The 27,193-nt window shown below is 39.5% G+C and overlaps 1 protein-coding gene across 4 annotated transcripts in view; it reads left to right on the top strand.

Annotated features, from left to right (window-relative positions):
• The window catches only part of IQGAP2 (IQ motif containing GTPase activating protein 2), a 294,682-nt gene extending 271,351 nt beyond the window's left edge, over window positions 1-23,331 (top strand). For all 4 annotated transcript variants that reach the window (XM_004766845.3, XM_004766846.3, XM_045074457.1 and 1 more), the window contains 8 exons: window positions 431-533; window positions 1,406-1,547; window positions 10,545-10,632; window positions 12,738-12,950; window positions 14,775-14,935; window positions 16,994-17,131; window positions 18,090-18,198; window positions 22,312-23,331. In XM_004766845.3, coding sequence (XP_004766902.1) covers window positions 431-533; window positions 1,406-1,547; window positions 10,545-10,632; window positions 12,738-12,950; window positions 14,775-14,935; window positions 16,994-17,131; window positions 18,090-18,198; window positions 22,312-22,425 — 1,068 coding nt within the window. In that variant the 3' untranslated portion in view covers window positions 22,426-23,331. The remainder of the gene's footprint in view (window positions 1-430; window positions 534-1,405; window positions 1,548-10,544; window positions 10,633-12,737; window positions 12,951-14,774; window positions 14,936-16,993; window positions 17,132-18,089; window positions 18,199-22,311) is intronic.
• Window positions 23,332-27,193: the final 3,862 nt, after the last annotated feature.

Below are 27,193 nucleotides of genomic sequence, written 5' to 3'. Positions count from 1 at the left end.
GGATTAAGTGGTAGAAGGCTGCTCTGAGGCATATCTCACAAGATCTTGCTGAAAGAGGGTTTGTGGACATCTTTCACAAAGCTCCAATTTCTTCGTGTAAAGTAAGCACTTACTGCTAAGGTAATATTGAAAACTGTGTGTCCCTGTGGTCTCTAATTTCAATAAATGTCAAACTTGTAATTAAAATTCCAACAGTAGGGGCACCTGGCTGGCTCAGTCAGTAGAGCATGGGACTCTTGATCCTCAGGATCATGACTTCAAGCCCCACACTGGGCATAAAACTTACTTTAAAAAATATATAAAAATAAAAGTCCCAAACAGTATTAGAAGAACCTTATCTTGGAAAACTGGAAAGGGAACGTGTAAAAATGGTAGCACTTAAGAACTTACTTATGTTTGTGTCTCTATGTTTATTGCTGTCTCTATAAAGCTCCTGTTGGAACACCAGGAGGCAATTGCAGGTGATAAACAGGACTTGCTGAATGAACTATTGGAATCGCTAGGAGAGGTACCTAGTGTGGAGTCTTTTCTTGGTAAGAGCTTCTTCTGCCTCCTACTTCTCCTGTGGTTTGTGTTTAGTTGTTCAGTTTTCCTATTCTAGATCAAACAAGTCTTATTGCTTAACCTTACTTAAGAAGATAAATACACTAGCCCCCTCCTACATTAAGAGTTATGTAATTCGGGTGCCTGGGTGGCTCAGATGTTTAAGTGTCTGCCTTCAATGGGTCGTGATCCTGGGGTCCAGAGGTAAAGTCCCATGTTGGCCTCCCTGCTTAGTGAGAAGCCTGCTTCTCCCTCTGCCTCTGCCCTTTCTCCTTGCTCTTGCTCACTCTCTTTCATGAATAAATAAACAAAATCTTAAAAAAAAAAAAAAAACAGTTCTGTAATTCATCCTAGGTTACAAAGCAATTAGATATTCTTGAAAATAAACTCTAGATGGATCAAAGGGATTAGTCAACCTGTATCATAAAGAAAAGAAATCATTAAAGAGCCAAGTTTATTACAAATTTCTTGCTGAGTTTTATAAGGATTTCTTTTATTAAGTTCTCTCTTTTAGTAATATTTTCATTTTTTGAGCTTCTGTGCTCCATGTTATTTTAAAGTTCAAATCAGAGATTTTTTGAAGGGGTGACTGGCTGGCTCAGTTGGTGGAACATGCAACTCTTGATCTTGGAGTTGTGGGTTTTAGCTCCACATTGGGAGTAGAGAATATTTCAAAGCTTTAAAAGAGAGAGATCTTAAAAGTCCCTTGCAATGTATTAGAATGTGTTTTATTTTGTTTTGTTTTATAAAGACCATTATCCCTGTACAACTGAGCCTGTCTTTCCCATAGAACCTTGATCTTGCATTGCAGATGCCAACACAATGAGTGAGTGGTAAGAATAACAATGTTTTATTTCTGCAGGGGAAGGAGCAGTTGACCCCAATGACCCCAACAAAGCAAATACACTAAATCAACTCTCAAAGATTGAGATTTCCCTCTATTTGACAAGCAAGTATGACCTAGGGGACGGCGAAGCTATAGATGGCCAAAGCCTCATGATAAAGTAAGTTTGGGGCATAACAGGCACATTGTGTCTCTGATTGCGCATCTTAAAATATGCAAATTTAAATGGGCTGTATCCCTAAATAATTCATTTTGATGTATCTAAGTATCAAAATATGTTGTTTATTCATCAAACATCTGACCAACAGGTAATGGACTACTTATCATTTAAGAAGAAACTAAATATTATAAAGCCCATCTTGTTTTTCGGTTTTCCGTGTAGCAATTTGATTCCTTTCTTTTAAGAAACAAAGTGATTCATTCTGCCTGTAAAAGTCCTGAGGTAACTAAAGGGAAATAACTGTTTCAGAGTGGTGAAAAGATTAATGAGGAAATACTCGAGACCATATTTAATGTCTGGTATCCAGTGTTGGTATAAAAGACGTATGGTAAGACCGAACACTGTCATTTGCTTTATTAACCTTCTTTCCTGTTACACTAAGCCCAGATATGTTTACCAGCTTTCATTTATACCCTAGTTTCTGCCCCCGAGGATTTACAGTGAAGCATTCATGATTTTATACTGTATTGTTTCCATCAAGGCCTCTGGATGTTCCATACCAGCCCTTTACACACAGAGAAAGAAAGAATGAGATCCATCACTATAAATCAAAACACCATAAGCCAAAACATATGCTCACCAAACAATACAGTTTTTAAGCACTTAAAAACAAAAGGATGCATAAGTCAGTTGTATTAGACTGAGGTAGAGAATGGAAGTGGAAAATGGGGCCAAAATGGAATAATTACATATTTAAATAATACTTCACACATTACTTCCAAGTTACATGTCATGAGTTCCGAGGTGGTTTTCATTTGTAACAAGAGCTTTCCTTTCTGCCCCGACAGGATTCAAACAGCCCTCACCTCCAGTTAAATTTTTTTCCAGCTGTTCATTATCATCCATTAAAATGGCGGGAAAAAACACTGTCCTTTGTTCCCACCGGGCTTCTTCTTTTCGGTTTCCTTAGTTTGTCCTCAGATTATCTAAGGCCTGACCTGTATTCGTGTAGCAAATCTTCAGGACTTGCTCTGTGTCCATGGCCCTGGCTTGATGCTGGGGCTATCGCAGTAAGCAAGCCATTAACAGTCTCTGCCCTCTGGGGGTCTGAAGTCCGCTGATGGAAAGCAGGACAGAGGCCAAGCTGCAGGACTCTTACCCAGCCTTGCCCTCAGAAAGAGTTGAAGGCAGTTCCTTAGACGACTAAATAGCAAGTCAGGTTGAATTTGCAGAGAGACAATGCAGCGCAGGGCGGCGGAGGCAAGGGAGGAAACTGTGCAGTCTGTTCTCTGGGTTCCTAGGTGAAAGTGCCAATTATAAAGGGAACTGGAAATGCAGATTGTATGGTTCTGCCATACAAATTAAATGAGGCCAAGCAGCCTATGATCTCATACGCTTTGTCCTTAGAAGTCATGGGAGCAAATTTTCTCATATTGGTTTGATCTTTTATTTGAACATCATTTTCTAAAGGCAGTCAGCTCAAATATGTACACTAATGAATGGAAATCACAATGTGGGTCGTATAAAATGTCAAATAATCTCAGTGTCCTGTATTTATATATATATTTATACTTCTTTCTGAAGAGTCGCCATGGGTCTGTGGACTTTTGGAATTCATTTTAAAAGCAGAACCATACAAGTCAGGCCTGTTGGGCAGCCATATGTCTTAGCTGGAGAAACCTGGTCCATTGTCCTACCTGCCTCAGCCCTTGGGGGTCTCTGTCACAGCTGCAAACAAATAGTGTCTAAGTAGAGCCAGCCACTCGTTTTTTTCTTAAGTGGTAAAATATACATAGCACAAAATTTACCATTTTAACCTTCTAAAGTGTACAATTCAGGGGCATTTAGTACATGCAGAATGTTACACAAATATCACTACTTTCTAGTCCCAAAACATTTCATCACCCCAAAAGAAAACCTCACACCCATTAAGCAGTCACTCCCTACCACCTCAGTACATCTTTCCAAGCCCTGCTCTCTAGTCCCTGGTCCCTGGTGCTTTCTGTCTCTGTGTACTTGCCTAACTGGGTATTTCATATAAATGGAATCATACACTGTGTAGCTTTTAGTGTCTGGCTTCTTTAACTCTGCATAGTATTTTTGGCTGGATAATACTCAATTGCATGGAAATACCACATTTATCCTGGACATTTAGGTTGTTTGCACCTTCTGACTATTGTGAATAGTATCACTACGCACATCAGTGTGCAAGTTTTTATTTGAACACCTGTTTTTGGTTCTTTTGGTTATAAACCTAGGAATGGAATTGCTGGGTCGTAAGGTAATATTAAGTTTAGCTGTCTAAGGTACTGCCAAACTTTCCTCACATTGGCTTTACCATTTATATGCCTACCACCAAGGTGTAAGTGTTCCAATTTTTCCACATCGTCACCAACACTTTGGTTCTGTTTTGCGTTGTTGTTATAGCCATCCTAGTGTGTATGAAGTACTATCTCATCATGGCATTGATTTGCATTTCACTGATGATTAATAACATTGAGGGTCTTTCCATGTCCTTGATAGCCATTTGTATACCCTCTTTGTAGAAATGTCTACTCGAGTTTTTTGCCTGGTTTTTTAAATTGGATTGTCTTTCCATTGCAGAGTTCTAAGCATTGCTGCTATATTCTGGATAGTAAACTCCTACCCGATTTATGATTTGCATATACTTTGACCCCTCCTGTCAGTTGTCTTTTTATTCTCTTGGTAATATCCTTTCATGCATAAAAGTTTTTTAACTTGACAAAGGACAGTTAATCAATTTTTTTGTTGTTACTTGTCCTTTTGTTGTTATGTATAAGAAATCATTGCCCAATCCAAGGTCATGAAGATATACTCCTGTTTTCTTCTAGGAGTTTTATAGTTTTTGTTTTTATATTTTACTTTTTTATTTTTATATTTTATGTTTAGGTGTATTATCCCTTTTGAGCTAATTTTTGTGTTTGGTGTAAGGCAGTAGGCCAACTTCATTTTTTTGCATGTGAATGTTCATTTGTCTTACAACCAGTTCTTAAAGACACTATTTTTCTCAAATAAATGGTCTAGGTACCCTTGTCAAAAGCCAGCTGACCACGCATGAATGCCTTTCTGGACTCTTCATTCTATTCCATCCATCTATATGTCAGTCGTTATCCTAGTCCCTCATTGCATTGATCACTGTAGCTTTGTAATAAGTTTTGAAACTGGTAAGTCCTCCAAGTTGTTCTTTTTCAGGAACACTATGGTTACTTGGAGTTCCTTGCAATTCAGTGTGAATTGTAGAATAAACTTTCTCATTTCTATAGAAAGGCTTTTGGGCAAGTGTTTGAATAATTCTTGATGATCTACTGCTTTCCTAGACCTCTGGGGTCTAGATAGCCTTCCTCTGGGCATACTTTGAGTGTAGGCAGAGCCCTTCACTAAGCACTCCAGTTGGTGGTCAGTGTGAAGTGAAAACCTGAAACAAAAATTGACCCAGTAGACTTCTGTGAAAGTGGAATTTGGGTATTGCCCAAAAGATTCAATAGAATTAGCTCCATGATATTAGGCAAACCTTACCTTCAAAGACTTTATACTTTAGGTATATATTTGAAAATCTTGCTAATAATAGATAATTATAAAATGTGTCAGTGATAGCAAGCTTAGAGACCATCTAGTCCACATCTCTATCTTTGAGGTGAGGAAATTTAAGTCTCAAATTATGGGAAGCAAGTAGCTAGTCACTGACATGCTTTAAATTCATAAGCCCTTTATCATGGATATTTCATTAATAGACACCTTAAATATTGATTTGAAAACTCTAATGTGGATGTCTTTTTTCCAAGCTAATAAACCAAATTCCGAACTCAAGCATAATGCATAGTTTTTGGAGATCTTCATTGCAGAACCAAATTTAACTAAAAACAGACAACACCTTTTAGAAGTTAATGGGAAATGGACAGTCATGGAATGCAGAACATTTGGGACATGAAAATACCTGGATTTCTCTATCAAAAACAAAACTATTCTGCTTCCTCCTTAAACAGGTTGTGTTTTTAACTTTCAGAAATGTCCTCTTATGATTAATTACAAAACAACCAACCTTACAGTGTTGAGTAACTCCTCTCCATGGGGGCATTTGCCATAGAAGAATTTGAGACGTTGTTGTTGTTTTTTAAAGATTTTATTTATTTGTTTGACAGAGATAATAAGTAGGCAGAAAGGCAGGCAGAGGGAGAAGCAGGGAGAGCAGGCTTCCCACTGAGCAGAGAGCCCGATGTGGGGCTCAATCCCAGGACCCTGAGATCATCACCTGAGCCGAAAGCTGAGGCTTAACCCACTGAGCCACCCGGGCGCCCTGAGACATTGTTAATCCTTATGCTTATAAACTTTATATTATGCTAGCTTTATAATTCTCAGTAATTCGATGAAAATTATAGCAAACACCTATGTAATGTTACCACGTGATAGGGACTATCTTATAGAATCAGATAAATAAAAATATATATGCATATTGTATACTTATATATAATGGAATATATAATATTCCAGATATTACATATCTATATATAGATATACATATATATATGAAATCTGTCATGTTATACTCTCAGCAATCATAAGAGGCAGAGGTTATTATCTCTATTTTATGCAGAGGCACAGAACAGATAAAAACTCTTTCCTAGTTAATATGGCTAGTAAGAGGAGAATAGGTTCACTCAGATGATCTTAACTCTTCCAGGATCTGCCCTCTTGATTACAAGATTTTACAACTCATTGAGGGCAAGGCCACTACTCTTTGTACCTTTGGGAATCTTGGAATAAATCGTGAGAATGATAGCAGAGCAGTTTCTTCATAACTGATGCTGGGCGCTCTTTCCAGGCCAGAGAGGAAAGACTGACCACTTGTTGGGAAGGATGTAAAGGCAGCAGACAGGAGTAGAAAGAACACTGTCTTTCCCTTCTGCATGTGTATGGAATAAGGTTCCTCAGTTTGGGCTTTTGCCATTTTGCCAATACTACCAAGCCAGGTGATACTGAAAGAACAAACCCAAAAATCCTGGTTGAGGCCGCCTGGGGAGACCTGGAATTACAGCCTCAGTCTGGCACTTAGTAGCCATGGAACTCTGAGCAAGTCACCTCAGCATCAGTTTCCTCGTCTCTAAATAGGAAAGAGGGCAGACGGAGAGGGGGAGGAAGGGATACGATGAGGCAAAGAAGGCATGTATTAACACTGTATAAATTATAGAAAACTACACAATCATAAATCTTTCTCATGATAACTCATGATTCCACTTCAAACGTGTGATCTCTGGGGCTCCTGGTGGGCTCAGTTTGGAGAGCATGTGATTCTTGATCTCAGGGTCATGAGTTCAAGCCCCATGTTGAACGTAGAGCTTACATTAAAAAAAAAAAAAATGTGATCCTCATGACCTTTTTAAGCTTGTTTTTCTACCAAAGTATGTGTGTTTCAGTAGAAGGCAACATTTGTGGGTTTAATCAAACTTAGTTGCCTGGGTTCTTCAATCATCATTTCTCAGGAACTTTTTTTCCTATCCCATGATTCAGTTGAGGCACCTATCATCCCATCTGAAAGACGCCTTTGCTTTTGGTACAAACTCGCATGGGCCCTAAATGGCTAAGTTGATACTCGATGTCTGGTGATAAAAATGAAGAATCATGCCAGAAGAATTTTAAACAACTGGAAGTATTCCTTAGATTGCACAAACATGAATTTCTTTTCAAACTTGGGCAAACTGTAAAGCAGATGGTGGGGTGGGGGGGAGGGGACTCAGAGATACTACTGGTCAGAGCATCATCAAAGATGCCATAGGAGTGGATTGGCCAAGTCTAAGGGGCCACATCAACACGTGGTCTCATTTACCAACAATAGGACTTGAACACAGCTGCGGTGAACAAACTCCCTGCTGTTTTTCTTTTTCTCTTAATTCTTCCCTAGAATTAAGGTCCTTGGTCTCATTGGTCTGGTGTCTTACTTATTGCTGGAACAGCCAGGGAACCAGTCCTCCACCCAGTTAGTTGATTTATGGTGGTTAAACTATATCTAGAATATTGTGTTTGCATTGGGGTGAAGAGGGGGACACATCTTAAGATCATTGGCAAACAAATGGGAGCAAAACGGTTAATTCTGTTTAAATCTTATTGTGAAGAGGCTTAAGGAACTGGGGGTCTTGCTTGCAAAAAAAGAAAGTAACTGGGGGCTTTGCTTGCAAAAAGAAAGGAGTGGAAGAGAGGATGGGGACACAATTTGGGCCTCTCTGCAGGTTTGTGAGGGGCTGATGATATGGAAAGTGAATTCAACTTGTTTTTGCAACTCTAGAAAAATAGTATAACCTCTGTCTAACTCTAGAACCTCTAATGTCTTAGTTGCTTCACTTGTATAATCAGGGATTGGACTATTTCCCAAAGGTTCCCCTTAGTGCTGAAGTCCCATGACTAAGCAGGTCCAGTGAGTGGGATTCACTGGAAGGCAGGCCTCTCAGAGTGAGCTTGCTGTGTAAGAATGGAATGTTCCAATGTGTACTTGACAAAATAAATTCAAAATGAGCCACACAAGAAATTACATTTTGAGAAGAAACAGGTGAAATTAATTTCAGTCTGTGTAATCCAATATATTGAAAATGTCATAACTTCGATATGTAATTAACATAAGAAATTGTTAATTTTTTCATATTTAAACATTCATAATGTGGTGTCTGGTTTATACCTACAACACTTCTCAGTTTGGACTAGCCATGTTTCAAGTGGTCCATTGCCATCTGTGGCCAGTGGCTGCCATCTTGGGCAGCAAAACTTTAATGACCATGTGGATGCTTACCACATGTTAGACCCTAGTGAACGGCTTTACATGTGACTTTTCATTCAGTCCTAAGTCCTCTGAGAGATTCTGATTCTATAAATGAAAAAAGAGACTCATTGGGATTATATAAATTGCACAAGTCCACACAACCAGTAAGCCACAGGAGGCCCAAATGGTCCTTAGATCCGTCTGGTCCCAGTGCCCTTAACCATTAGCATACTGCAGGGGGAGACAGTGAGTTCCCTGTCCTGAAACAGGATAGTTAACTTACCTGTGAGATGTCTGGGGTGGAAATGTGGCGGTAGATTCCACAGGCGAGACATAAAGCTGAATTCCAACAGAAAGACCTGTAGCTAGTTTGTGCTTGAATGACTCCTTAACAAACAAACATTCTTTGTCCCTGGTAGGGCCCACTTTAGTGACCCCGGTCATTTTGGTCATTAGATACCCTCTCTAAAGAAACGAGCTAGGAGTTTTCTAGAAAGATAGATCATAAGTGGTTCTTAGAATTTTATTGCCAATATGAAACCATCACTGTGTTGACATTTTTTAAATCATCCAGTGCTTTTATTTTTAACTTGATGTTCCTGTTAAAGACATTAATGATGATTAGAAGAGGGAGTCATGTGTGCGGAGGAAACGAGACTTGGCTCTCTAAGCTACAGCTGCCTTAGGAACAGTGCCCTCTCCCCCAAGGCTATAATTAGCTGTGTATCCACCTTGGACTCTCAGGGGAGGGTTGGGACATTCCCAGACAGCCTGTAAATCCCCAGCAGGGAAAGGTCATGGGTCAGAGGAAATGGCTGTAATCATTCTTCTCATACAGACCTGCAGTAAATAAGAAATAACAAAAGTAATATTTACAAATGGTTTCTTGGATTTTATCCTATTTTCAAAAATAAGATATTTGGACTTCACTTTGAGGGCTTCCTCTGTCATTGGCCCCGATGCTTCAAAACATGAACAGTGTTTTGTTTTCATTTTCCCATTTTCGTGCCGTGTGAACATTTCCTGCTATAGATAAAGAAGAAAGACATCATCCAGTGATGGCACGCCAGGCCTTTGAAAGAAATGATGTTAAATCCAACAGGGCAGCAAGAACAGTGAAACTAACATCATCAATTAGACCTGTTTATAATTTAAGGCGGCTCTTTAAGTGTCTCTGTTTTTTGGAAGGGCAGCTATATCCAAAAATAATTTTCCCACTCATGTAAATGTACACACACACTTGACCCTTTGCCTTTTATGTTGAAATCTTTTTTTTTTTTAAGATTTTATTTATTTACTTGAGAGAGAGCATGAACGAGGAGAAGGTCAGAGAGAGAAGCAAACTCCCCATGGAGCTGGGAGTCCGATGCGGGACTTGATCCCGGGACTCCAGGATCATGACCTGAGCCGAAGGCAGTCGTCCAACCAACTGAGCCACCCAGGCGTCCCAATGTTGAAATCTTTTCACATCACTACATAAACCAGGCTCTGAGTAGGATGGCCATGAAGGACACATGTGAAATAGTACTGTGGTTTTAGCACTTTCAATGGAATTTCCTAGCTACTAGCACTTTACTGAGCGACTCCTCTATTTTCGGCCCCCTGGAGACAAGGACACAAGCCCATTTGTTAGCTCATCCACCAGACCTGAGGTTCTCGAACACCACCGGCCTCATTGCTGTGTCAGCTGGCTGCCAAAGCCACCCCAGCCCACCTGGGACCACTGCTCCCACTGGCCTTCCAAATGTTTCATAACTGTCTCAGACTAGGAAGAGTAATCATTGGCCTGACTCCTAAGGGCTTATAAAGTACTAAACAGGATCAGAAGCTTCAATTTTAGTAAAGAGGGGAGGGTATTAGCTATCATTCCTGCATCCTCTGCGGTAGCAACCCATAACCCCCCTGCTCATCAGAAGTCGTCTCCATCTAAAGAGAAGAAAAAGTACTTAGAGAAGGAATCAAATGACATACTTGTCCCCCTGTTACTGACAGCATAATCCCACAACATCCAGTATGTAAAACCCAGACTTTGAAGATAAAGCGTTCACAAACTTGCCTTCAGAGCACATGTGAATTTCCGAAAGACTCTTCTACTTTAAGGGGTTATCTTCAAAGCTTCATTTTTGTGTGCATTCTTGTAATACACACAGAGAAGCATAGGGGAGAAGCAGATTGTGGTTCAGCAACAGTGCCATCTGAAACTCTTGTCTCTTGCTTCTCCATTTTGTAAGGACCAAGAAGCTGATAATTGATGTGATCCGGAACCAGCCAGGGAACTCGTTGCCAGAAATCTTGGAGACACCAGCAACGACCCAACAGGTAATTGGCCTTTGAGTGTAAGATAATAAGTACCGTCTATGTGAGTTGACTTTCTTAATCTTCATGTCCGGTGTTTACTGTTGCCACAAGGACAGTGTCATTGACATGGTTTGAAAGTGAAGAATTTTCTGTGTTACTCTGGCAGCTGAGTTCAGTCATAAATGTAAACTCCTTAGAATGGGAATGAAATACAAAATACAGCACCAAATGGATGTTGAGTGTAATTTTGTCCTTGACTAGGAAGATAATTCTAGGCCTTTGAAAGCCTCTGAATGTTCACTGTAAACCTTATCAGACTGTGAATAAAGATAGTTCTGATCAGTAGGATGGAGAAAAATACCTTTCATATCTTATGTATTTGTTCACTTGAGACGTGTCTCGCACATTAAAACTGTTTTCCAAATGCTTGAGAAGTGAATGTCTTGAGTGCATCTGGCCAGACCACCGTTATCGTGCTGTAAGTGACTCAAGATTCTTAACAATCTTGCATGAATGTTGTTATCAACATCTTCTAAAATGCATCGTCATGTATTCAGTTCATTCTGACTTAAGCTAATTCACTCCTATGGCTGTTAAAAGAGTTGCCACTCTCTAAACAAAAGTTAACAAAATTATCTAATTAGGTACTTCTTAGCAGAGCTACTCATAATTTTCCTGAATCACTCTTTCTTTCCTTAAAGATTATTTATTTGAGAGAGAGTGTGTGAACATGTGAGTGGGGAGAGAGGCAGAAGAAGAGGGAGAGAGAGAATCCTCAGGCAGACTCCCTTCTGAGCACAGAGTCTAATACAGGGCTCTATCCCATGACCCTTCGGTCATGACCTGAGCGGAAATCAAGAGTCGGATGCCCAGCTGACTGAGCCACCCAGGCACCCCATTCCTGAATAAATCATCATTTAATTGGTTGCCAAGAAATGACTGTATTTAATTCAAAAAATATATAGAATGAAACTTCAAGTTATCTGGGGTTTGTTAACATGAATATTGTTAAACAATGTTAGCGGAATATCCTACTGTCCTTATTGAACATTTAATTTTTCTCCAAATGTAGCATAGTCACAAGAATGCAGACTTCCAGGATCAACTACAGTCCTGCACCTCCTCACTGTTTAATTCTAGGCACTTAGAAAGGTTTCTCTGCCTCAGTTTCCTCAACTATAAAATGGGAATAATAATAGTGTTTAACTGTCAGCAAAAACAAATGATTTAAAACATGTTAAGTGGGTAGAATGATAACCAGCACATACTAGGTGTCTAATAATGTATTTAAGACCTGCAGATACTATTGTTGACCACTGACCTGATAAACTATTCCCGTGTACATGATATTGATCTACCTGTAATCTAATTATATCTGTATCCTTAGACTTTATATTGTGTCAGTCAGTTGTCTAATGCAATGAAATGGGAAGATCACCAGTCTCCTTTTATTACTGGGGTTGTTTTTGTTTGTTTGTTTGTTTTTTTAATAACAACCTGTCCAAATTCATTCATTCATTTACTAATCATTTATTTGGGAACTTGGGATGAACTAAAATATTCTTACTTCCTTTGGTTCAAAGACACCCTGCAGATTTTTCAGAGTTCGTAGTTTGAGAATTATTCCTCTCCTAAAATAAAGGTCTCTGCCCTTGTGGCTTACCAATCTCCATAAATATGGTGGATGTGTAAGAGTTCAGTTGGGTTCTGGATGTTCACGGTGTTTGAATAGCTCTTTTAAGGAATAATGTAGTTTTAGTTCCCTCAGCTGAACTATCCAGGAATTGAAATCCTCCCACCCAGAGAATTATAAAATATCAGTTACCCACTATAATATGTTCATTACTAAGGTGATTTCTCATCTTAGCACTAAAGTAGCCATTGAGAATTTTGCTCGAAGTAGTCCTGCCACCATTGCCATATTTCTCAAAAAGTTGAAATAATTTCTTCCCGAAGACCTATTCAAAATCCGTGAAGAACATAGCTGATTCTTGCCTTTGGACTCTGATTTGAGGATTTCTTTTATTTATTTTATTTTATTTTGACATCAACTTGCCTGAACAGTTTATGAATTTGTGAGACTAGAGAACCAGAGAAAAGTCAATATCTTGATACTCCCCTTTCAGGAGACAGATCATGCCAGAGATATGGTGAGCCGAGCAATTATAGATTCCCAGGCTCCAGAAGAAATGAAGCATAGTCAGTCTATGGTTGAAGATGCACAGCTACCCCTGGAGCAGAAGAAGAGGAAAATCCAGAGGAACCTCAGGACATTGGAACAAACTGGACACGTGTCATCCAAGAATAAATACCAAGACATTCTCAACGAGATTGCCAAGGTTTTTGGAAATAGTATTCTTACTTCTTCACTTAGCAGACATTTGTTAATCGTTGGTCACATGCTAGGCACTCTCTCAGGTGACATAACAGACTCCTAGTTGTATTGCCACGGTCAATATTACAGATTATCAAAGGTTTCAAAGCCATTGATGACTTTTAATAGAGAAGTATCAAAACTTCCCTGCATCATTAGGACATTTGATGCACACCAGAAATAAATGCTTGGGAAATTTAATAGACAAATTTCATCTATACTTTGAAGCAATACCTACTAAGTTTGAGGGATTTTTTTAAGATTTTATTTTTTTAGTAATCTCTACACCCAACATGGAGTTCAAACCTACAACCCCGAGATCGAGTCACATGCTCTATCAAGTGGGCAAGCCAGGCGTCCCAATACTTACTAGTTTTAGAAATGACATTTCAATGAGAGTTCTTTCTTGTTAGTTGTCATATAGCCCAGTTGCTCTTAGGATCTGCCACTGAGGTAGTAACTCACGTCCTTGAGAATGTCCTCTGAGCAGCTGAGCCTAAATGCAGTTAACACTTCAAGGGCGCTTTCTGCTTTCTCAGCCTAAATTTTTACAGTTGGGAAACTTCCTGAGAAAAGGATCTCAAATTAGCATGAGGAAGCATCACAGGAAATGGATGAGATCTGTTTGCCAAGGATAAGGAAGTATATACTTGTGTCAAAAGGACCTTTCCTTCTTTTTATCCAAATATGCAAATTAAAATGGGTCTGGATGTTAAAGGCAGTTAAGTGATCAGGATAGAAGTAAATGTTGTTAACTTCTTGGTGGAAAATCAACTTGGCTTCTTTCTTCCATGGAAATTTAGGGTCACTTAGAGCAGTAGATTTAGTACTCCTAGCCTAAGTGATTCAAGGGAAGTCATATTTCTTTCCATAGCTCTGGGGTGGAAAATATTTCTCTTTGGGAATAATTAGTAGTGAAATTAATGCTTTTGCCTTTAAAAGAAAAAGGTTACCATGAAGGCATCCTCTAAAAGATTCTGTTTATTGGAGAATTGTTATTTAAAGGTGTGTGCATGTCTATCTGGATTCCTAGGGTAATGTGTTTTATTTTGTCAACATAAGGAAACTCAGAGTAAACAAACACTGTTTTCTTAAGTGAAACATTTTCATGATTTACCAGTTAGAATTACAAATAAATCTTATGTCTTTAAGTTTAAATATAGCCTAGTTCCTATAGGTTGTGAACAGTTTGGACAACTTAATGTTCTCTGAACTCTCTTTAAATCGAAGGAATAGTTACCAGAGTAAAATTTTTCCAATCAGTCTTGAGAGCTCAGTTGTTTTGCAAACCTTGAGAAATATTTTCCAGATAAAAAAGCTCATTGGGGTTTGGGGAGGCTTTTTTTTTTTTTTTTACTTATTTCTAAAATGAATGCACTGATTTATACGTGTAAGCCTTTCCAGGTAAAATATTGTTCTAAGTGGAATGTTGAACACATTCTGAAGAAATTTGTATCTCCTGGAACAGTCTTCCTTAGGCCCCTCTTAAAACACTATTTTTCTCAAATTAATTGTATGGTTATTCCAAAAATGCTTCTCTGTTTTTCCATCAAGGGAAAAATAAACCTTAGCAACTCTGTTAAAGTGAAATACGGACCCTTGCCAGTCTGAAGTATAAGCAAGGAAGGAGGGACACTTTAGTTTTCAGAGACTAAGGTCACTAAGGGAAGCTACAGGTTAATGGTCACAAATAAGGATTTAATAGTCCACATTCTTCTTGCCCCACATTGGCAATATCATAAAGTCAACTTCTTAAATCTCGTACCATAGCCTTGACTTGTTCTTTTAGGACATTCGAAATCAAAGAATACATCGTAAGCTTCGGAAAGCTGAGTTGGCCAAACTTCAGCAGACCCTGAAGGCACTTAATGAGAAGGCGGCATTTTATGAAGACCAGATTAATTATTATGACACCTACATAAAGACTTGTTTAGACAACTTAAAGAGAAGGTAAGTTAAAATTCTGCGTCTGTTTATGGTATCCTGGTGTTTAGGGGTATCTGTTCTATGATCCTGGACAGTTCAGCTTGGAAGCAAACTGCTTGCTTTATTTAATAGCCAAACACTAGAACCTCAGTTTTGTGATTTGCCTCTGTGATCTCAGAAGTGCATTTCAGAGCTTTTTAATTGCCCATTGACGTTGAGATTCAAGTTGTATTTTAAGCAAGGGGCTTTAACACCTGCAGAAGCACTCTCCTTTCTTCTTTTGTCTGTTTTAGTCAAAGGTGCCTTTGAACACTGATAAAAATTAAAGTTACTCTTGTTTTTTGAATGTTTACAATAGACAATATTAAAATGTTAGATAACTCCTGGTATTTGCTAACAGCCTAATGATTTTTTTAAAGATTTTTAAAGATTTTTTTATTTATTTATAAATAAATATTTTATTTATTTATAAATAAATATTTTATTTATTTATAAATAAAATATTTATTATTTTATTTATTTATTATTTTGAGAGAGAGGGAGCACAAGCAGAAGGAGGGGGAGAAGGAGAAGCAGACTTCCTGCCTAGCAGAGAGCCCAATGTGGGGCTTGATCCCAGGACCCTGGAATCATGACCTGAGCCAAAGGCACCCACAGAACAAACTGAACCACCCAGGCGCCTACCCTAATGATTTAAAACTGCTTAGTGGGGCCCCTGGGTGGCTCAGTCAGTTACGCATCTGACTTGATTTTGGTTCAGGTCATCATCTCAGGGTCTTGAGGTAGAGACCCCTTTGGGCTTTGTGTTCAGCAGGGAGTTTGCTTGAGATTCTCTTTCTCCTCTGCCCTCCTTTAATAACCACCCCCCCACCTGTACCTGCTCTCTCTTTCTCTAAAATTTTAAAAGCCTTTAAAATTGCTTAGTGGTTTTAAAAAAATATTATTGACATAAAAGACAAAATTTGGCAGTTTCCCATTACCCATTAGCATACATATTGCAGATTTTTTTATACACGACATAGCCACTTTTAATGAGTATTCTATGCTCCTAATTGTTCTTACTCCTAGACTAAGGTTGATACTAATTGAATTTTAATTACCCATTTAAATATGTAATGCAATATTTTCTTGTAATCCATGTAGTCAAATTGACAGTAGGAAATGGTGCTGTACAGAAATATCAATTGCATTAATCATAGAAGATTTGATGAAGGGAGATAAGCAAATTAAACCCCATCTATTTGGGCCCCACTGGCTCTGAATTTTAATTCATTTGCTTGCAGCCTGTAAATTACTTTTGCTCTGTTCCTGGGAAGAAGAAGTTGATCAAGATAATAATACCCAGTAGAAATAAGGTTGTTAGGGCTTTTGGTTTGTTTTTGTATTTTGTTTTTTTCATATTTATTGCAACTACTTGAAGGCATTTTTACAAGGTCGGCAGTTAGGGGAGCTAGATTTGCATTCTAATTTACTCTTATATTATGTGATCTGTGACCCAGCCCAGTGAACTTCTCTTGAACTTCAATTTTCTCATCTTCAAGGTGGCAGGAGGAGGACTAGCCTCACAAGCATTGTTAGGAGAGGTAAATGAAACAATAAGAAAGGAATCTGTTTATTTCAAAGCCCTATGGAAATGTCAATTTTGCAAATGTGGGAGATTATTCATAAAGTACTTAGAACATTGCTGGCCACATAGTATTTATTAAAGAAACTAAAGAAGTCTTAGTAACACCTTTACTTAGGAGTATGCAGTTGAGATTAATGAACCAAAGCTGCTTGCAGAATGACTTAATATAGCCATGTAGTTCAACATGCCTGAGAAAATAGAGGGCAACTTTTATGAAAAATGTTAGTCTATCATTCAAACTTCAGTCACTTTAAAAATAGCTTCCTCTTAGATTTCAGTAGTGAGGTTTTAAGGCCTAGGGAAAATTGTCACCTCTTATTGCAAAATAGAAAGTTTCATATTCAGGGCAGTGAGGCCCAGTATGAACTGTGGTGGGTACCCCAGCATGCTTACTGTGCCCCTAGAAGCCTCTGACTTTACCATCACAATAACACAGTTTGTTCTTATTTTGTCAGAAATTCTCGAAGATCGATTAAACTAGATGGGAAAGGAGAACCCAAAGGGGCGAAGAGATCTAAGCCAGTGAGGTACACGGCAGCGAAGCTGCATGAGAAGGGTGTCCTCCTGGGGATAGATGACCTTCAGACAAACCAGTGAGTGTGACCCAGAATCTACACCCAACACAAGTGCCCTTTAATCATGCCCATAAAATCTGACTCTCTTCTGTTCAGTTTCCTGTGGCCTTTGAAGAGAGCTTCATTTGGTCTGTCAAGGCTTACCCCCGATTACAGATGACGGGGAAATACATGTGTTGTAATCTCTAGTCTTCCCATCAGACCCCGAGTATCTGGTGCTATGGATTGTAGGAAGTACCCAGGAGGTCACTGGGCTTCCCATGCCTGGACCAGTGCGTTTGGATTTGCCAGCCTCCCCTTTCCCACCAAAAGAACTGAATCATATCAGTGAGAATGAAAAGCTGTCTTTTGGTCTAGAATGATAAGGGTTGTTTACAAGGGCAAGATAGTACCATTCTCATTTCAAAGCCACAAGCTGTGTGCCAACACGTGGGTCAGAGCCACGCGGTATGCTGTTGGGATGTGCATTTGACCTAGAGGGGAACCCTCCTCTGTAGCCCCGTACCACGTTCCAGTAGATTCTCTGTGTTACAGGGACCATGAGTCTTGTGCCCCATAAGTGCTGGGACGGGGGGATGCCAGACTCCCCATGTGTGCTGCTTTCTGGCTCCGGCCTTCTCTCCAGACCTGGCCTCTACTCCATTCATCCCAGCAAAAATTCTCCCGAATACACCCACTCAGAGAACATGGTTCCTCATCTGTTTATGTTATTTAAGAACAGAGCCATATTTTAATAGCATTTCTTTTGTAATAAAGGACCTACTTCAATGCTCTTGGCTACAGTCCCAACAGGAGCCATCAAACCTAGTTTCAGTGAGCAGAGTGGGAAGTGAGATGATGGGAGGTTTCTGAGACTTCCTTAGAATTTCGCAGTGGACTTTGCACTAAGCATGGAAACTAAGAATTCTGCTAACTTGTGTCAGCTTTACATATAAATTTGCAGTTCCGCACCTGTAAGTGTCCCTTTCTTCATTAGGTTTAAAAATGTTACATTTGATATCATATCTACTGAAGATGTGGGCATCTTTGATGTCAGATCAAAATTCCTTGGTGTTGAGATGGAAAAGGTACAGCTCAATATTCAGGTAAGCTGGGATTTCTGCAAAGTGGGGGGTGAGTTGTATAATGTGGGTCATTTATGCCTCCCCTGGCTTATGCCCTTCATAACAGTGAGGTTCACCAGAAGACCGCTTCCAGGATTTTTTGCCAATATTAGCTTTTTTTTTTTTTTAAGATTTTTATTTATTTATTGAACAGACAGAGATCACAAGTAGGCAGAGAAGCAGGCAGAGGGAGAAGGGAGGAAGCAGGCTCCTTGCTGAGCAGAGAGCCCAATGCGGAGCTCCATCCCAGGACCCTGAGATCATGACCTGAGCCGAAGGCAGAGGCTTAACCCACTGAGCCACCCAGGCACCCCAGCCAATATTAGCTTTTTAAGATTGATGATTTTTTAAAATCTCTGATTTTTCAAAATATTGGAACCTAAAATGCTTTTAGATGGCAAACCATAGTGGCCAGTGTTTCTAAGGCATGTTTCCCTTTTTTGAAGCTTAAAGCATAACATGGTATAAAAGTATTGAGAGCTGTTAAGGCTGGAAAGTTTTCTTTTATTAGGAACTTGGATTTTTTCCGAGACTACATAGGCCCAGTATTGGAACTTTCCTGACCTCATTTCTCCTTCTTAGGATCATTTTTACATTAGTGTGTTAAATCAATTAAATGCTTAGGGGACACTTGGGTGGCTCAGTCTGTTAAGCGTCCAACTCTTGGTTTTGGCTCAGGTCCTAATCTCACCGTTGGTAGAGGGATAGAACTCAGCACTAAGTTTGCTTCAGATTCTCTCTTCCTCTCCCTCCTGCTCGCATGCTCTCTCTCTCCCTTTCAAATTAATCCTAAATAAATAATATCTTAAATAAATATCATACATAGAATCTTTTAGGGGCACCTGGGTGGCTTAGTGGATTAAGCCTCTGCCTTAGGCTCAGGTCATGATCTCAGGGTCCTGGAATCAAGCCCCACATGGCGGGGTGCCGGTGGGGGGAGCCTCTGCTCAGCAGGGAGCCTGCTTCCCTCTCTCTCTCTGCCTGCCTGCCTACTTGTGATCGCTGTCTGTCAAATAAATAAAATTAAAAAAAAAAAAAAAGAGAGAGAAAGAGAAATTAGAACTAAGTATGATAAGGCCATTTAAATAATGGAGTAAATTAGAGTCTAGAGGGAAAATGAAAGATAATGTGCAATTATGAAAAGTATACATAAGGAAACAGTATTGTTTTCTACTTTATTTTAAATGTCACTAAATGGGGGGCGCCTGGGTGGCTCAGTTGGTTAAAACCTCTGCCTTCAGCTCAGGTCATGATCTCAGGATCCTGGGATGGAGTCCCCCACTGGGCTCTCTGCTCAGCGGGGAGCCTGCTTCCTCCGCTTTCTCTCTCTGCCTGCCTCTCTGCCTACTTGTGATCTCTCTCTGTCAAATAAATAAATAAAATCTTTAAAAAAAAAATTTTTTTTTAAGTCACTAAATGTATCCATCTAACAATTTAACTAAAAAGCTTGAGTTACCCTAGATACCACTTAGATAAATATGGAAAGAGAAAAGAATGTGCTCCAAAGTGAATTTTCTTGGTTAGTCATTCTTCTCTAGGCAAAGACCTATCATGTGTTTGTGAAGAAGGAAATGACCCAAGGCCAAGCAACATCAACTGGACAGATGAATTCCAAGTGACTAGGAGATACCTGTTCAGAGAGGCCTCATGGGAATTCCTTGGAACAGTGGTGCAAATGCCAAGCTTCATTGGTTCTTTTGTTAAGGATTTAGTGTGCAAGATTAACTATCCATGCCATTCATCTATACACACAATTGATTGTGAAATGTTACTCCTTAGCTGCATACAGGTGGCTGATATGGCCCAGATTTCCAAAGTCTTTAACATATCATGAGGGCTAGCAACATAATTTGTAGAGCTTGATGCAAAATGAAAATGGACAGCCCCTTATTCAGAATTATTGAGAATTTCAAATTAGTAAGAGCAGAGCATAAAACTAAGTGCAGAGCACTACTAATCATGGGACCCTGCAGAGGTTAAATATCCCAGCAGCCAGCCCTTCATCTAATAGCTAATAAAATAAGACTTCTGTTTATACATAAAGCCTTCAGACAATTATATTATCACATGAATTACCGAGGAGGACCTGATAGCCAGGTCTTTAGTGTGAGACAAGGACTGACAACAGGACAGAAATTTATGAGAGAATCCAGGGAAATCGCTTCTAACATTGTTTCTAGGTCCTCTTCTCCCTTCATTTCCTAAATGAAATCCTATAAAATCCTAATTAAATCCTATAGGTATTGGCAGTATACCTACCAGGGGTGTGTGACTTAAGTGAAGAGGTTCTCCTTGCACATTCTCCTTGCATACATAATGGCCAGTGTTCATCAAGGGCTCCAGGGTTGACTGTCTTCCTTTCCCAGGTGAAGAACTGAGATTCAGAGAGAGCTCATTATACAAGAGGCAGCTGGAGTCCCAAGTTCTCATCACTTGGTTCCATTGCCCTTCTCACAAGACTCCAGTTAATCCTGACAAGGCATGGTGGCATACAAAGAGTTTATAGACCTTAATCTCCTATCCCCAGCAGCAGCCCTGTGAAATTGGCAGTGTTCTCCCAATTTACACACAAAAAGCACAGAACTTCAGAGAGATTGTGTGAAGTTGCAAGGTCATAAAATAGGAAATGGTGAGGTTAAGTCTCAAATCAGATCTTCTATTCACAAGTTTGGTCATCTTCTTTGCTCTCCACCTTGGTGGCCCATCTGATTCCCCTGCAGACACGCACAGGTGTCTCTCACCTTGTGTACAGTTGGAGGTAACTGAAGAGGTAGAAGAGGCAGCTAGGAACAGCCAAAGTTCTCTCAAAGGTGATTCCAACTTCTGTAGGGAGACTTGTTTAATATAGGTAAAGCCATTACCATTAAGAACCAAGAAGTTTGTGGTGCCTGGATGGCTCAGTTAAGCTTCTGCCTTTGGCTCAGGTCGTGGTCTCAGGGTCCTGGGATCAAGCCCAGCAATGGGCTCTCTGCTCAGCTGGGAGCCTGCTTCCCTCTCACTCTGCCTGCCTCTCTGCCTACTTGTGATCTCTCTGTCAAATAAATAAATAATAAAAATCTTAAAAAAAAAAAAAAAATCCAGGAAGTTTCCAGAGCTAGGAACAGGAAAATGAGGAAATGAGGTCTGGGTACTAGGCTGTGACAGCTCAAGAATGATATCTTATATTTGGGAAAGACCCTCTCTCTTGTGGTATTATGAGACATCACTGCTTATCTCATGCATATGACTGGTGTGACCCAGTTTCTGATTTTAACAAGAGTTGATTTCCTTTGTTTATATGGTGGCAGTGCAACACAGAACAATAGACCTGACTTGAGAGGGTAAGGATTTGTTCTCAATACAGGAGCCTAGATCAGGAAGAACTTGCTTTATACAGGGTTCCCCAAATTTCTATCCTAGAACTTTACTACATGACATGATCATTTATCCCCATTTGCACATACTTACTTGTAAAGTCTACATGCTACTATATATTACTATACTCCAAATATACTTTATAAAATACATACACAAAATCTAGATGTTTAAAGAATGAGAAAAATAAGAATAAATAGAAGTTCTCATATTCTTTTTGCTCCTCAAGTAATCTCCTTGCTTGCTCCACTTTAGAAAACACCATTGTTATAAAGGATATACTCCGTCTTGCTTGAATATTTGAATTTTGAGTTTTTCAATTAAAACGTATTTTATATATGTATATGTGCATAAATTTATATGTATAAGTACATATCTGATATTAATTGGAGGTGGTTTTCTGTTATACAGTGCTTATCAATTCTAAAAATCTATCTTCTTCCATTTAGGTAAGTGATTCTCAAAGTATGGCACTCAGACCAACAATGGCATCATCACATGGGAACTTGTTAAAATGCATATACTTGGGCCTCACACCAGAGCTACAAAGTCAAAATGTCTCGTGGGTGGGGCCCAATAATCTGTGTTGTACCTAGCTTGTGCTTTTAACTGAATGATTTTGATGCATACTCCATAGTTAGGTCAACTGAATCTTATTTTTGTCCCCAGATTCTTCTAGAATTTTTTTTAAATGTGCAAAATGTCAAATTTGAGATTTAATGATGATCTTCGCAATTTCAGGATTTACTTCAGATGCAGTATGAAGGAGTAGCTGTAATGAAAATGTTTGATAAGGTTAAAGTGAATGTGAACCTTCTCATATACCTGCTGAACAAGAAATTCTATGGAAAGTGAAGTGCCTACGGAAACTTCATGGAATCTGTATCATCTGGATTAAGAAATGAATCTGTTTAATATTTTTGTGGTTAAACATGATTGAAATCACTGCTTATAAATGTGTGATTTTTTTAAAAAAACGAAAAAGACCAAAACTGTTCTGAAGAATGTACCCATGTGCCTTTTTGATAATTTGATACTATGGTAGAATAATCCAAAAAGATGAATTAATGTAAACACTTCCACATTATACTGTGGTCTAGGTACTCTGATTTAAAACTTTGGACATTCCGTGATTGGTTTTAAAGTAGGGAGAAAATAAGTTTAGTTGACTAGAGACAAATCTGTAAACCTATTTTCCTATGAAAAAAATTTTAAATGTCCCATTTGAATAATGTAATTCTTCCTAGGTTTGTTTTTGGGTTTTTGTTTTGTCTTGTTTTTTGTTTTTTGGGTTTTGTTTTGTTTTGTTTTGTTTTGTTTTGTTTGGCCTATGGAGAAATGGAGACCTAATTATTTGTAATGAATTATTTACACAGATTCTTAGTTCTAAGCCCTACCTTCTGGGAATTACCAATTTTAAAGAAGTTTTGTGCAATTCAAAATGAAGTTTTTATAAGTAATTGAAAGTGATAATACAATAATACTTTCTGTATAAAAGTATATATTTTATGTGATTTATTCCTACTAAATGAAGTGCACTACTGCCTCATAGTAAAGACTCTTGTTCCCAGAGCCTTTAAGTGACTAAGGAACACCACGGTAGCGATCTTAAGCCCCACCTCCACCCCTCACAGTTTATTTGAATACTTAAATTGGGCCTCTCAATTTTTTGTAATGCAATAAAATCAGTATCTAGATGGTTTTTAAATGTATTCTTTGAAAATTGTTTTATGTAAAATAAATGTTACTGAATTATGTAAATTTGGCTTTTTAGTGGTCTTCATCTAAATCTATTGAGTGGGTAGAAGGTTCTCGGGCTGATCAGGAAAAGAAACAACATGCCTATAGCTGTACTTGGTAAGGTGCAGAGTAAGCTTCTGTGACCAACACATCCAAAGGCCTGTGGCTGGAACAACAGAGAGGTTTGTTATTGTCCAGTTCAGCAGTTCAAAGGTAAGTGAGCAGGCCCACAAGGTTATCTAGAGCCCAAGCTGGCCATTTGGCTCTGTCCTTATCACTGATTCCCAGCCACAGAAGAGGGAAAGAAGACCAGGGCCTGCGTGTGTCACTGCTGCTTACATCCGATTGGCCAAAACTTAGTCATGCTCCACATGCTTCAACAGAGGCTGGGAAATGAGGTCCCCAGCCAAGCAGCCAGGTACCCCATGAAATGCTGGGGTGAGAGGGTGCTATTACTGAAAGAGTGATGGCTGGAGACAGGTTAGCTCTCTCCATGACAACAGTAATCCAGACTCTCAGGCTGGAATTTGGTATTCTGTTCATTCATTCAGCAAGCTGTATTTTCCACAGCGTTTACAAAGCATTGAGAAAGTGTGACTTATGCACGTTTTACACAAATGAACTTTAAGTGTGAGGCCAACAGAATTTGGCAAGTTCAACTTTTTAAAAGTAGAATCTGTCCCATTAGCATTTCCAACTGTATGTATTTTCAACAGAGAGAAAATGCTCTTTATCAAAACAATGGTCAAAACAGTGCTCACTGTCTTAACAGTGAGTAGATGTTGGGGGTGGCGTGTTAATGGAGTAAACCTTAACACAGACCTGCATACCTAAAGGAATCAAATGAATATACGCTTGCATAGGTGTCATATTTGAATAAATCTTGTCCTCCCCTGCAGCTTCATTACATGTGAAACAGGAGCCAGGGACGGTAGAAGATAGGTTAGACTTCCTCCCTTGCACTCCAGGAAAGATGGTTAATGGAAATGTGTCAGAGGAGCCCAAATTAAGGAAAAATTGCTGGGAGGCAAAAGTTAATGTTTCATAGTATCTTTGAAGGGAGTTTGTTTCATTGCAACACTAAGCATTATGCTTGAATATTATCTGGATTAGTATAGACCTTTGTATCCTGCCAGTACCCTCAAGGAAAGAGGTGAATGTTTTCTCTCCATTGGCCCACAGCATAAGGCTGTTTTTGAAGATACTACCAATGGCTACTTGAGATCGTTGAGGCACATGAATGAAGGAATAACTGAAAAGGAGAACTGGGATGAAGAAAAGGAGTGAACACGAAGAAGCCAGTGGAGGTATGGATGTAGGGATGGTTGCAGCCAAGGCGCAGGGCCCTCCCAGAAGGACTGAACCCCAAGCCAGGGACAATATAATCCTGGCCGTATAATCCTGAGCCACTAAAGACTCCTAACCATTGTAGAGGAGGAAAAATAATTTTCCCTCCTCCTGCGTTTGTGGCTGAGATACACTGTAATAAAAAAATACCAAGACAAAAACAAATGTAAGTTTAAAATGCATGTCTCATGTATACATAGGAAATACCCAAGAAAACTGAGAAAAACTCCTTGAAATAGCCCAAGCCCTCACCTTACTACCTTCAGCTAAAGACAAAAGAAGGATATTGGGGGCACGGAGCAGGGTAATTGATTGGGTGGGGTAGGGGGAGAGACAGTGTTGCACTTCAGGGGAAGGTGAGAAGAGGAAAAGTTTGGTGAGATTGACCTTGCCTGGAAGATAAGCCAGGTGAATAAGTGATGTCCAGCAGGAACTCTCTTCCTGGTACAACCTCCCTTTCTAATGTAAATTTTCTTCATAAATGAAAATTGCCATTATAGAAGGATAACTTTTATTTTCAGAACTTCTCTTGTGTCAGCAGTTTCACAAAATAATCACTTCAAAATAAACCCTATGCCAAAGAGGCCTATTTTGGAGTGGAACATTCAGCTACAAATCAGCCTTCCCCCACCAGAGCTCATCTTTCCCTACTCTGTGAGAAGAAGAAAAACTTTTTTTTTTTTTTTTGCTTTTTAAAACACTTAGCCACTGAAACTCTAACTTGATTAAGTCTAAAGCTGGTTCCTTGATTTTGATGTATGTCATGTTTCCAATATTACAAAAATGGTCTTTGGTTGGAAGATTGAGAGTTCGTGCTCTCGTGCTCCACTTTTTAGCACCTAGACATGAAAAAGGGCATAAGCTGCATTCTAGCTACTCTCAAAGGATGTGTTCTAGTAATCTCCAAGAGAGAAAACCTGAGCCTATTTTAATATTCTGGAAGTTTGTGGTGAAATAGAGACCAACGCAATATGACCATTGTCTGACAAGTCACTGAAAGACCAGAATTGTAACATGTGTGTTAGTGTGTGGGGGTGGTGGGGCCCTAATTAGAGGTACTGTTCATGACGGGATTTTTAAGACTTTGGCTGTGGTTGAGCAGGGATTTGTGGTATTCCTCAAACATTCTAAGAGGTGAACCACGGAACTCTGAATGTTGATAGTTGATTGTATTTTAAGAGATTCTGGGGAACATTGGATCCTATACAGCTGATCAGCTTTTGAAAACCTGTTGCCTCTGTTACTCAAACCAGCATTTGGCTAACAGGTAAGATAGAGCCCCTGAAAGTCATCCTCTAAGCTCCAGAGGACAGAGAGTGAGTGTTTTAGCCACTGCTGTAAGTCCAGAGCCTGGCAGTGCCTTGTAAATGGCACAGAAGTGGGGGATAAAAGGCTGCGTCCATGTTGGGTTAAGAAGGAGTCAGACCCCACCACCCCCTGTCCCTCAGGAGTCAAAGGCTTGCTTCAGCCTGACCCTTGTATGAGGGCAGCACTGAGTGATTATCTCTCGTTCTCATAGGGGAGGCAATCTCCATTCAGTCTCCAAATAAAATAGCTCATACAGATGCCTCCTTGGTAAAACATGATTTCTGGATGTGTCCATGAGAGTGTTTTCAGAAGAGATTAAAGCTTGATTGTGTGGACTGAGTAAAGAAAGATCCCTTCACCCCTGTAGGCAGGCATCATCTAATCCGTTTGGAATTCAAATACAAAAGGCACCAAGAAGGCAAATTCTCTCCCCCCTTATTCTCCCCCTCCCCTTGAGCTGAGATTTGCACCATTAGCTTCCAAGAGGAAATTACTAAGGAAGTTCTTGGAATATATTGTCATCTTTGGAGGCTTCAAACACCACACTGGGTGTAGAGATTATTTTCTAAAAAATAAAAATCTTTGGTGGCTCAGTCAGTTAGGCATCTGCCTTCGGCACAAGTCATGATCCTGGAGTCCTGGGATAGAGCCCTGGGTTAGGCTCCATGCTTAGAAGGGACCCTGTCTTTGCCCCTTCCCCCACCTCGTGCTTCCTCTTTATCCCTCTCTCTCTCTCTCTCAAATAAAATCTTTAAAAATAAATAAAAAGAAAAATATTTTAAAAAGAAAAAAGCAAAAAATACACGATGTTGGGTGAAATAAAATGGACAAAACTTCAGATAAAATTGCATTAGAAGGGGGTGCCTGGGTGGCTCAGTGGATTAAAGCTTCTGCCTTCAGCTCAGGTCATGATCCCAGGGCCCTGGGATTGAGCCCCACATTGGGCTCTCTGCTCAGTGGGGAGCCTGCTTCCTCCTCTCTGCCTATCATTCTGCCTACTTGTGATCTCTGTCAAATAAATAAATAAAATCTTGAAAACAAAATGCTCTAAAAAAAATTGCATGAGAAGAATAAAATGCTGTATATACATACAAAAGTATACCATAAAGAGTTTAAAAACAATTACAGGAGCGCCTGGGTGGCTCAGTGGGTTAAGCCTCTGCCTTCAGCTCAGGTCATGATCCCAGGGTCCTGGGATCGAGCCCCACTTTAGGGCTCTCTGCTCGGC

Source organism: Mustela putorius, unplaced genomic scaffold, assembly GCF_011764305.1.
Source record: "Mustela putorius furo isolate JIRA1106 unplaced genomic scaffold, ASM1176430v1.1 tig00537350_pilon_pilon_pilon, whole genome shotgun sequence".
NCBI lineage: Eukaryota > Metazoa > Chordata > Mammalia > Carnivora > Mustelidae > Mustela > Mustela putorius.
This window is presented reverse-complemented; position numbering and strand designations above follow the sequence as displayed.